At 37.0% G+C, this 11983-nt stretch overlaps 1 protein-coding gene across 3 annotated transcripts in view; it reads right to left on the reverse strand.

Annotated features, from left to right (window-relative positions):
• Positions 1-11983, reverse strand: part of CHD6 (chromodomain helicase DNA binding protein 6) — a 199037-nt gene that overhangs the window by 129053 nt on the left and 58001 nt on the right. For all 3 annotated transcript variants that reach the window (XM_069063587.1, XM_069063586.1, XM_069063588.1), the window contains exons 3-5: positions 3371-3879; positions 2732-2879; positions 1187-1336 (exon numbers count right to left, since the gene is read on the reverse strand). In XM_069063587.1, the coding sequence (XP_068919688.1) occupies positions 1187-1336; positions 2732-2879; positions 3371-3879 (807 nt within the window). The remainder of the gene's footprint in view (positions 1-1186; positions 1337-2731; positions 2880-3370; positions 3880-11983) is intronic.

An 11983-nucleotide genomic window follows, 5' to 3' on the forward strand; every position in this document is an offset into this window, starting at 1 on the left:
CTCTCTAACATATATGCCTAGCATTTAATTTTACAGATAATCATTATCTCTAAGGTCCAAGTGTTCGCTCCATATGCTTGCCAATAAGCAAAACACACACAATCTTTTCTTGCCAATTACTTTGTCACATCCATTTCTTTTAGATTTTCCTAATGCTCAGAAATATAATTTTTGAAATTATCTGCTTTTAGAACTGTGGTTACTATTAAGAATATGTCATAAGAATCTAAAGAAGAAGTCAAATCTGGCTGAAGAAATGTCTGAATCAAAGCGATCAATTAAATGTAAATCACACATTTATTAAGAGTATAACATATGCAGAACTCTGTGATAGGCAGGAGGGGAAATACGGAGCCTGGATAAGACAGGTCCAATGGGTTTATCTTTGACACCAATATCAGAGAGCAAGAGTATGAGAAAATATGAATGAACTAAATTCAACTCCTATAATAAAAAAAAAAAGGAAGTTAGATGAAGGAGGACAAAAATGTACAACAACAGTAAGCGTTGGACTGAGAGTCAGGAAACCTAGGTTTGATATTGGCAAAGTCACTTAAGGAAACTGAGAAATAGAAATTATATCTAAAAGATCCTATAAAGTAGGAACCTTGGCAAAGTTTTTATCTTATTCTTCCAAATCAAGGGTGTTGATGAATTACAGTTTAGCAGACTCCTCTAAAGCATGCCAAAATATTCTTCTGGAGGATAATGGGTTTTTTCATCCTGCAGACATTCCAACCAAAACTGCAGTGAGTTCAACATAAAAGCAAAGAGTAGGAGAAAAAATTTGTCTGGAATAAATGTCAGGGAAGTGGTCATTCATAACAGGCTAGGTAAAGTTAGCCTACCTTTACAAACTAGCAATCTGTATGTATTTTAGGGAGTCTCTGCTTTCACATAAGTGTTTCAAAATTGTTAAACTTCAATTCCAAAATTCATCCAAAGTGTCAGTAAAACCTGCCCACCTAAAGAGGTGGGTAGGAGACTTACCACTAATATCTACAAATGTGCATCTCCTAATCCCACCCAGAGTAACGTATTAGGTCATAACAGAGCTATAGGAAAGTGGAATGATCTGCTTAGACGTGGTGGGTTTCCCATCTCAAGAGTCAGTCACACGACTGAGTGAAAGAAACCTACAAGTCAGATGCCCTGCTCAGTCAGGTCTTATTCCTAGTGACCATACCTCTGCCTGCCAGGCCAGTGTGGAAGCGGAGAGGGCTGAGGTGCGACCAGCCCCTAGAACTGCAATGGTTTCCCCATCATCATCCACCACTTTGAAGTCCAGGTCTTCATTGTACTTCCTTCTTTTCACCTGTCGTCCTGAGCGTCGTTTCTACAGAACAAACAAATCTAATCAAGGAGGAATTGTTCCTTCTACCAAAGAAACATTTCAGGGACCTGAGGTCCACAAGATTTAGGAGGGAAGTCCCATTTCTTTTTCAGAATGGCACAAAAGAATCCAGTGAGCTTTACTAGCAACTATTCAGATGTGTGGAACCCAATACATGAAAATCAGACTTCACACAGTCAGTGTTTTCATACTTTGTCAAATAATTCTTTTCTGTCTAATAAGTGCTAAACCTGACTTGAATCAAAAGCTAAGTGAACCCAAATCTCCTCCTTTATGTTATCTCCAAACCCCTACCAAAACTTTCTTACTACAGGTTTCTAAACAAGATAACTATAATTTTAAGAACTTCCAAAGCCACATCTGAAAACCATTCTCATTACTCTACCACACTTACTACATCCTCCTTTGGATTTATGACATTACTAGCCTTATGGATCCCAAGCCCCACTGATTTCTACTAACCTCACAAGTTCTCCATTCTCCTTACTTAGCCTTGCCTTTCCTATTTACTAACGCTCAATATTTCTCACGTGATACACAAATTGCGAAACCATGACTGTAGCTAGAAAAAATCCATGCACTCTTAGTTTACAAGCAATGTTTTTATTTGGCATGCCAGAATACTGATTATCTTTACATAGTGACCTACTCCTGTTCACTAAGGTCCCCTTTCTGATTACAGATCTATGATTCTATGACCCTGTGATCAACACAATTTAGGAGGCTTGGAGATGTAGAATAGGTCCATAAAAGCCTGGAACTACATGATCATAGATGTTCCATTAAAAACAGAATAGCCCAACTAGATAGCCGGGGGCACTTTTAGGACCTTCAAAACAAGCTAAAGATCAAGTTCCAGAAGGGAAAGAGCTATTTTTGTTTTTGTATTCATATCCCTAGCACCCACCACAGTACCCTACACAACTAATGAATATTAGTTGAACCAATGGAAAAAAGACAATCTATGAAGGTGTAGTAAAGTCCTACCTAAAGTAGTATTCACCTGGACATTGCTTTTAGGAATGAGATTTAGATGGCCTTTAAATTGGCTTCTCCCAAACTGTCCTGGAATAAGGAGCACATTTTTATCTCTAAATCAACATTTTAAAGCATTCACATTTTAAAATTACTTGTATAGTGATAGTAATCTGGATCCTAAAATTCTTAGAAGGATGTAACTCCCTCTGAAAAGAACATTGGTCCCAATAGAGTACACTAAGAAAAGGTTTATTCACTACTTTCTGTATCTCTGATCAAGTCTAGGACTCAGAGTTACAGAAGTAAACCAGAGGCAGGAATAAATTAGTAATAAAATGGCAGTAAACAAGATCCTATCTAGAAGTTGTCATCCAAAGTGGTTCCCAGTCATAGCAATACCTGGCTGTCAACAGACTCAGTGGATTCCTCTGTGTTCCGATGAGATGAACTCAGTACGCCCTGATCCAGCTCTAGGTCTTCCACTGATATATCATTTTTCCTTTTTCCTTTCTTCCTCTTTTCTACTGGAGTTGGTCCTTGCTCCTTGCTTCAAGGAAAAATAAAGAATTAAACTTCTTGACATAATGAATTAAATCTATTGGGTAGTTTTAAAAAACTCCAGTATCAAATATCACATAGATGGCAAGACTGCTTAATCAAGATGCACAAACAGGCTGGGACGTGGCTTAGAAAAAGTGAATTAAAGTCTGGCAACATTGCCCCTCCCCCCACCCCACCCCCCCAAAACACAACCCAGATATCATGGCTCCAAGACCAAAAGAATGTATCTACAGGATTTTTAGCTTTTCATCAAAACAGAAGTTTTGCAAAAGGTTTTTCAAGATTTACTGGTCTATTTGAAAGACTAAAGTCTTCCTAGGTCAAATGCTTAAAATTAAAGCCAAAGAGACTTCAACTCCTTTTTATTTCACATAATCTAGATGCAGCCCTCATATGCTAAAGTAAGCCACAGTGCTTTAACATTTAATATGGAGAAAGAGATAAGGAAAAATGATCACTAGAAAAAAAGATGCCAACCTGGCCTTCTTGCTTTTCATCTTGGGTGTAGAATCTGTGCTGCTCCTTTTGTCTTTAGCATCCTTGGATGGTTTGGGCTCCCTTGGTTTCCTGGACTTCCTGACGGCCTCCTTTTGTTTCGGCTCCTTTTGCTTTTTAGGCTCTTTGGCCTTTTTGGGCTCTTTTGGTTCTTTAGGTTCTCTCTTCCTCTTTGGTTTGGGTTCTTTATCCTTGACTCCTTTCTCTACAGCCTCTTGTTCACTTGTATCCTTTTTCTTTCGTTTCTTCTTCACCCCCGTGCCTCCACCTCCACTGTCCTCCATCCCATTATGGGATGTCATTTTCCTAGGGAAAAGGTGATCAGCATCTTCAGCTGGATAGAGGTCCTTCTCAAGGATACAGTGACTGGCCAAATCTGTAATTTTTTCTTCCTGATCAGTGCTGCTAACAAATGAAGGCTGAGACTTGTACTCACAAGTGACAGAGGCATCAGACATTGGGGAGCGACTCAGAACTTTTAAATTTGAAAACTGCCAGAAATAAGACAAAAAAAAAAGATTAAATTTCCCTTCAATACTCAATACTTAAGTATCTGTTATAAGTTCAAATGCATGCAGAGAATTCCCTCTAGCACCCTTTATAAATGACAAGTGAAAACCAGCATATCCTGAGGTTTTATGAATGGTATAAATAAAAACTTTCATGAGTCATATTCTGGAGGGCATCTACCATTCATTCATTTCCATCCAAAGGTCTCTGTCACTGCTATCAAATACTAAATACCAGGTACGCTGTCCTAATCTACAGTATGGAATCTTCTATGTTTATCTCTTATCTTAATTTATAGAGTAAAAAAGAACTAAATGTGGATATAATATCTTGAAAAGGTAAAATGACTGGATTTAACTAAGGCTCTATTGCCTTATTCATTCTGAAGTCTACCCTCTTTACTTCCTTGTTCAGATATAAAATACAGAGGGCAAACATGGCATAACACACTATGGTCAAAAACATGTGAAACAAGGCAAAAAAAATTAGTTCTGCTACTTTAACACTATAGGACATTCTTGGCCACAAAGAACATTACATAGCCACAATAATCTATCAATGAATAAACATTTATTAAGCTCCTACAGCATGCAACAGAACTTCCAGAAACAAAAATAAAAGATTTTATTTTTAATCTGGGTTAAATGATCCTAAGAAGTTTACATTATATTAGGCAGGGGGAAATAATACATACATATATAAGTATATACAAAAGAAATACAAGGTATTAGCAAAGGAGAGGAAACTAGCAGCAAGGAAAAACACATTAGGAAAGGCTTCCTACCAACAATGGTGTTTGGACCGAGTACGGAAGGAAACAAGGGATTCTAAGAAGAAAAGATGAAGGAGTACATTACCTACATGAGGGTTGTCTAGTGTGAAAGCATGGAGACAGGAAATGGCATGTCATGTGTGTGAAACAGGAAGGTAGTCAATTTGGCTGGACCATGGAAAGAAAAGAAGGGAGTAAGGTAGTATGAGAAGGGTAGAAGGTGGGTTGGGGGTCAGGTTATAAAGGGCTATGAAGGCCAAAGAGAGATTATATTTGATACTGTAGGAAATAAGAAGACACTTGATCTAATCAGGTAGACCATACCTGTACTTTAGGAAAATCACCAGAGGCATAGTATACAGTACTATTACATGCAGTACTATGCATTATAATGCTATATCATGTCTGCTTCTATGCTTTATATTTTTGGACAAGGAAGTAAAGAAGGCAGACCTAGAGGAAATAAAACAACAAAGCCTGAGAGGGGTTGGGTCATTTTACCTCTCCATATTCGGTTCTTTTTTACTCCACATATTAAGATACAAAGTAAGCAGAAGAGAAGCCATAGTGGATTAGGACAACATGCCTGGTATTTTGTGTTTAAATGGACTGGAAATGGAAAAGACTTGAGACAGAGAGATCAATTAGGAGTCTACTGCAAAAGACTAGGCAAGAGTTATAAGGACCTGAACCAGGCTATTAGCCAGGCAAATAGAAAAAGGGATATGAGAGATGATGTGGAGATAGAAACCAAAAGATGTGCAAATGATAAGATATGTAGAGTGAGAGAGAATATGGAATAGGATAATACTAGGTTTGCAATCCCAGATAAATGGAAGCATGATAATACCTTTGAGTAAATAGGTAAGTTCAGAAGAGGAGTAGACTTTTGGGGTTTTGAGTTTAGTTTTCAACATACTAAAATGTTTATGGAAACCCAGACTAAAATCAGAACCGGAAATTAAGAAAGAGATCATTATTACCTTTGGAGAGTACAATTTTAATTTATTATTTAGCTGTTTTTAGTTGTGTCCAACTCTTCATGAACTCATTTGGGATGTTCTTGACAAACAGAGCAGGACAGTTTGTCATTTCCTTCTCCAGTCCATTTTATAGATGAGGAAACTAAGACAAACTGGGTTAAATGATTTGCCAACAGGGTCACACAGCTAGTTTCTGAGGCCAGATTTGAACTCATGAAAATGAGCCTTTTTGATTCTAGGCCTAACTCTCTATCCATTTTACAAATTCAAAAGCATTGACTTAAAAGATTGAGAAACGAGAGGAGAAGATGAAGCAACCAATATACACAGTTTGTTTTTTCCCCTGGCAGTTTATCAAAGGAAGAAAAGTATTTTTAGAAAATTTATTTTTTATTCTTAATCTAATACCTCTAAAAGGGACATTTTCATATACAAAGCAAAACAGAAAAAGGATTACTAGTCAATCAGCAAGTACAAAGTATGAAATAATCTCCAACTGCAAGGAATTTGCATTCAAATGGAGATAAGTACATATAAAAATATGCAGAATATAAAATTAATAAATATAAATAAAATAATTTCAGCTATCATTCATATAACACTTTGGGGTTTGCAAAGCACTTTATAGATTTCTCATTTTATCCTTACAAAAATCCTGGGAGGTTAGTACTAATATTATTCCCATTTTAAAGATGAGAAAACCAAGGAAGACAGGTTAAGTGACTTGACCAGGGTGTCTGAGGCCAAATTTGAATTCTGGTTTTCTCAACTAGGCCCAGTGCTTTTATACACGTACTCTCTGTCTCTCTCTGTCACACACACACACACACACACACACACACACACACACACACACACCCATAAAAGTCACTATTACTGTAGGTTAATTCACCAAAATAGCCCACATGGCAAAATCTAGAGATCTGGGAACCCAGGAATTTTTTAAACCATAGTCCATTTACTGATCTGTTTTAAAGAAAGTCAGCTTTTAACAATAAACACATACAAGTCACTTAACACCGAATGCCCTCCAAAAAGCAAAAAGTAAAACAAAATAAAACAATAAACACATAATCTACTGTCTGTACACCTCTTTACCTTACATTGAGGAAAAAGATAAAAGGAGATGGTACAACAATCAAAGTGTCAATGGGTGTCTTCATAAAATTAGATAAAACCCTAACACAATTCTTAGGGCAAAATAAAGATGTTTTGCTTAACTGGATTTTACAAGGAAGGGGTCTATGAGGGAATAATGGGGAAAAGACAGCAAAGAAAAATAAGTATCAAAAAAATATTTCAAAACAAAAGAAAAATAAACAAAGAAACTACAAAAATTAGTGGAGGGCTCCCAACATGATACCAAAAGGTACTATTATAAAGCCATACTTATAAGAAAAAAAACAACCCTATCTGTTGTAGTTATTCATACTCTTTGACTCAGAGACTATAAACTATAGGGGTTATTTATGGGGAGGTTACAAACAATAAGAAAAGATCTATATACATAAGGCTATATGTACATATTCATAATCATTTTATTTGTGATAACAAAAAGCTAGAAACAAGATATGTACCCAATAATAGGGTAATGGTCAACAAATTATCATATAAAAGAGTAATGAAATTATTGATATATTGTAAGGAATGAAAAATACAAATAATTCAGAGAAATATGAGAAAGCCTATATAGATACTATATACAGGATTAAGAAAATAGGGCCAAAAGAACAATACACATATTAACTTCAACAATGAATAAAATTAACTCTGAGAAACAACAGAACTCTGGTGAAATACAGCAGTCATATGTCTTGCTAAAACCTAGATAAATTAAATCTATGGCAATCTGCTGATCTACTAGTCTCTTAACCTGACAAAAAAGGAAATGAGGTCAGCCTAGCATGACCTGATATGATGAAACCATGCTGGTTTTTTTGTGATTACAACTTCCTTTTTCAGATGTTCATTAACCATCCCTTTAATACAATGATCTAAAATTGTTCCAGGAATTAAGTTAAGCTTACCAGTCTAGGGTTTGTAGATTATATCCTCTTTTCTTTTCAGAAAATTAGGTTTTTTGTCTTTCTCTAGTCCTTCAGTACCCTGACTATTCCCTATATCGCTGATCTTTCAAAGATAACTGAGAAGAGCTCAGCAAACACATCTATCAGTTTTCTGAGTAGTCATCAATCTAGTTCAACAGAAGTTGGTGCCTTGACTCTGAGTATCAAAGGCAGCTAAATGGTCTCCATTTATGAATACCATTTCTATTAAGCATTTTATTGTTCTTTTCCACTCCAAAGATGTCAGGATTAATCAGAAAGTCAACAAGAATTTATTAAATATATATTATATAGTTGGAATTATGCTAAGAATTAAGAATATAAAGAAAGATTAAAAAAAAAAACTAGTCCTTAGCCCAAAGGAATTCAAATTTTAATGAGAAAGACAATATTCAAATAACTAGATATATACAAGATGTATAAAGATGGAATATAATTTCAAGATGGAAGTTATTTATAATGGGGAGAAGCCAGAAAAAAGCTTCCTGAAGAAGGCAGCATTTGAGCTGAGTTTTGAGGGAAGTTGAGAGGCAGAGGTGAGGAGGGAAAACATTTCCATGCATGGGGATCTAGAAGTGAACGCAGCTGGATTGTATAGGGTACAAAGAATGAAATGGTAGCAAGGGCCAGGTTGTAAAGGACTTTAAATGCCAAAGACAGTATTTTATATTTGATAATGAAGATAACAGGGAGCCACTAGAGTTTAATGAGAAGGGGGATGATATAGTCAGACTTATGCTTTAAAAAAAAAATCACTTGGATAGCTGAGTGGAGGATGGATTGGAGTGAGACAGACTTGAGGCAGAGAAAGTTTTTAGGAGGCTATTACAATAGTCCAAGTAAGAAGTGTTGAGGACTTATATTGGAGTAGCTGTACAAATAGAAAGAAGAGGATGTATACAAGAGTGTTGAGAAGGTGAAAATGACATGATTTGACAATAGACTGGATATGTGAGGTGAGTGCAACTGAGGAATTAAATATGATTCCAAAGTTGCAAACTTGGGTGACTGGAAGGATGGTAGTGATCCTTCGATAATAATAGAAAAGTTGCGAAGACAGAAGGGTTTGGTGACAAAGATAATGAGTTATATTTTGGACATGTTGAGTTTGAGATGCCTATAAGACATATGGTTCAAGATGTCCAAAAGGCAATTGGTGATATGAGACTGAAACTCAAAAGAATTTAAGGCTGGATATATAGTTCTGGGAATCACGTACACAGATATGAGAGTTGAAGTCATGGGAGCTGATGAAATCACCAAGCAAGGTAATAAAGAAGGAAAAAAAGAAGAAAGACCAGGACAGAGCCTCAGGGAATACACATGATTAGGGGCCATGACCGGAACAAAGATGTAGCAAAGATGAATGAGAAGCAGTGAAGACATGTAGGAAGAACACAAATGTCTAACTGGGAAGGGACCTTGGAGACGATTTACTCCAACCCCCTCATTTTGCAGGTCAGGAAATTTAGGCCCAGAAAGGCTATTAAATGGTTTGCCCAAAGTCTATAGCAATTAAATAGTGAGGAAAGACTTAAACTGCAGCTTCTGTCTCTAAATCCAGGGCTCTTCCCACTACAACCTGCTACCTCCTTGGCACAGAAAACAGAGACAAAATAAGAAGTGAGCAGCTTTGCCTTCTAACTTTATCGTGTTACCAGCTCACAGAGCCCAAGCACTGGTCCTATCTCTTCTCTGATGCTTCTCTTTTCCCCAATGTACCTAAGATGCTGCTTTCTATTTCATTTAAAGCTTTTGCCTCTTGACAGCACTATATTACAGGTCTAGGCTGCATTGTCGCATTCATCCTCTGATACCTGCCCCAGCTTTCTAATGTGGTTATTGATATCATTTTTAAGCATAATCATCTCTTTATAAGAAATGACATTTATAAGGCACTCTAAAGTTTGTAAAAGGCTTTTTATATATTGTGTCTTTGGAAACTCCAAACAACCCTCTGAAGTAGGTGCTATGGTTATTACCGTTCTCATTTTATTGATGAGGAAATAGAGGTCGGGGAAGTTAAGTGATTTGTCCAGAATTACATAGCTAGTAGGTATTAGAGACAGGATTCAAACACTTGTCTTCCTTACTGCAAGTTCAATGCTAAATTCTTTTTCTCCTCATCAAATTATTTGTCTTTGTGGGTTTCAGAATTTTATTCTTGATAATTTCCTATCCCCCTTGGGCCAACTTCCTTTGTAGAATGAATTAGGATGTGGAATCAGAAAATCTAGGATAAAATCTCAATTCTGCCACTTATTGATCCCAGGCAGTAAGTATCTGTGCCTTATTTTCCTCATCTGTAAAATGAGGGGATTGGACAATATGATCTCTAAGATTCTTTCCAGTTTTAAATCTATGATCCTATGAATTTTAGGGCATGAAAGCCTACCTCTCCTTGCTCTGAATCCTTTAAAATGTGAGATCTCAAAATCTAAGATGTGGATTAGTCTATTCCTAGCTTTCCTCTCCTGTATCACAAACAAACTAACCAGTAAATCTGTTTCAGGAAAACAAACCAGAGCAAAGAGAAATAGGCCTAGTATGAGAAAGAACATTCAAGGGGTTAGAGCCTTTTATATCTCCAGGATAAAAGGAGTGACTGCAGGATAAAGGAGGTAACTGCAGTGTCAATGCTGTACCAGCTGGATCTTAGAAGTATCTTTGAATACCAGAGAAGGACTTTTAACATTCAAGGAAACAAGGGTTTAGGACAGGATTTCAATAAGAGGCCCACGGTCAGCAAACAAACATAACAGCAAAAGACATCATCTTCCTCATCTACAGCTCTATTCATTCCAGAAATCCCCATTCTCTTCCTTTACTCCAATTTCTGATAACGAAAAGTGGCCATTCTCCTTGCCAATACTAACCCCTCTCCATGTGCCCTTAGTCCAATCTTCACCTGTCTTTAAAAGATTACTTCTCTTGATCTTTCTTCCCCTCTTTATTTTCTAATTCCTCTTTATGTACTGGTTCCTGACCTAATGCCATCAAACATGCCCAAATCTCCCCTACCCTGAAAAAAACTAGACTTCACTGGACCTTACCCTTCCCTTAAGCTATCATCTTATGTCTCTCCTTTTCTGAGCCAAAAGCCTAGAAAAAGCTTCCTATACTTGGTGCCTTAAATTCTTTTCTCACTCACTTCTCAGTCCTTTAAAATGTGCCTTCTGAACTCAGAATTCAACTTAAACTGTCAAAAACCTTATCCTCCTGTATGTATACTAACTGCTGTATTTGATACTATTGACAATCTTCTCTTCCTGGGTTTTCTATTTTTTTCTCTCCCTCTCTCTTTCTGTCTCTCCTTCTTGGTCTCCTTTGCCAGCTTATTATCAATATCATGTCCCCTAACTATGGGTGTTCCCCTTCTCTTCTCCCTCTATAATCTTATCCTATGAGTTTAACTATTATCTCTAAGCAGATGACTCACAAATTTATATATACAGTCCAAGTCTTTCCCATGAACTCTAGTCCTAGTTCACCAATCTCCTATCGGCCATTTCAAACTGAATGTCCCAGAAACATTTAAAACTCAACATGTCCAAAATTGAACTTACTGTCTTCCAGTCTTCTCCTCCTCAAAACCACCCCATCTTCCAAACTTCCTTATTTCTTTCAAAGATAACACCATCCTATCAGTTTCCCAGTTTAGTTAACTTCAACCTTATCCTGGACTTCCAACTCACCCTCACCCCACGTATCTAATTAGCTGTCAAATCTTGTTGCCAACAACTACTACCACAACATCTCCTGTACATGATCCCTTCTCTCCATACTCAGCTACCATCTTCAGGTCCTCATCACCTCTCATTTAGATTACTGCAACAGCCTTTTAATTGATCTACCTGATTCAAGTCTCTCACCACTCCAATCTATCTTATTCAAATTTTTCTTAAGTGCATATTTGACCATGTGACTCTCCTATTCAATCAATTCCAGTGGCTTCCTATTGTCTCAGGATAAAATAGGAACTCTTCTGTTTAGCTTTTAAAAAGCCTGGTCCCAATCTATTTTTCCCAGTACCACTGCAGCTTATTACCCTAGCTAGCACACTATGCAATCCAGACAAATCAGCATCCTTTCATTTCCTCATACATCTCCCATTTCCGTACCTTTGCAAAGGTCAATCTACATGCCTGGAATGAACTCCCTCTCCATCTCAACTTCTCTATCTCTCTTCCTTTAAGACATACCTTGAGTGTCTATACACACACACACACACACACACACACACACACACACACACACACACACA

This window comes from Petaurus breviceps, unplaced genomic scaffold (genome assembly GCF_028583685.1).
Source record: "Petaurus breviceps papuanus isolate PSGF00001 unplaced genomic scaffold, PetGlider_PUasm1.0 90591, whole genome shotgun sequence".
Taxonomy (NCBI): domain Eukaryota; kingdom Metazoa; phylum Chordata; class Mammalia; order Diprotodontia; family Petauridae; genus Petaurus; species Petaurus breviceps.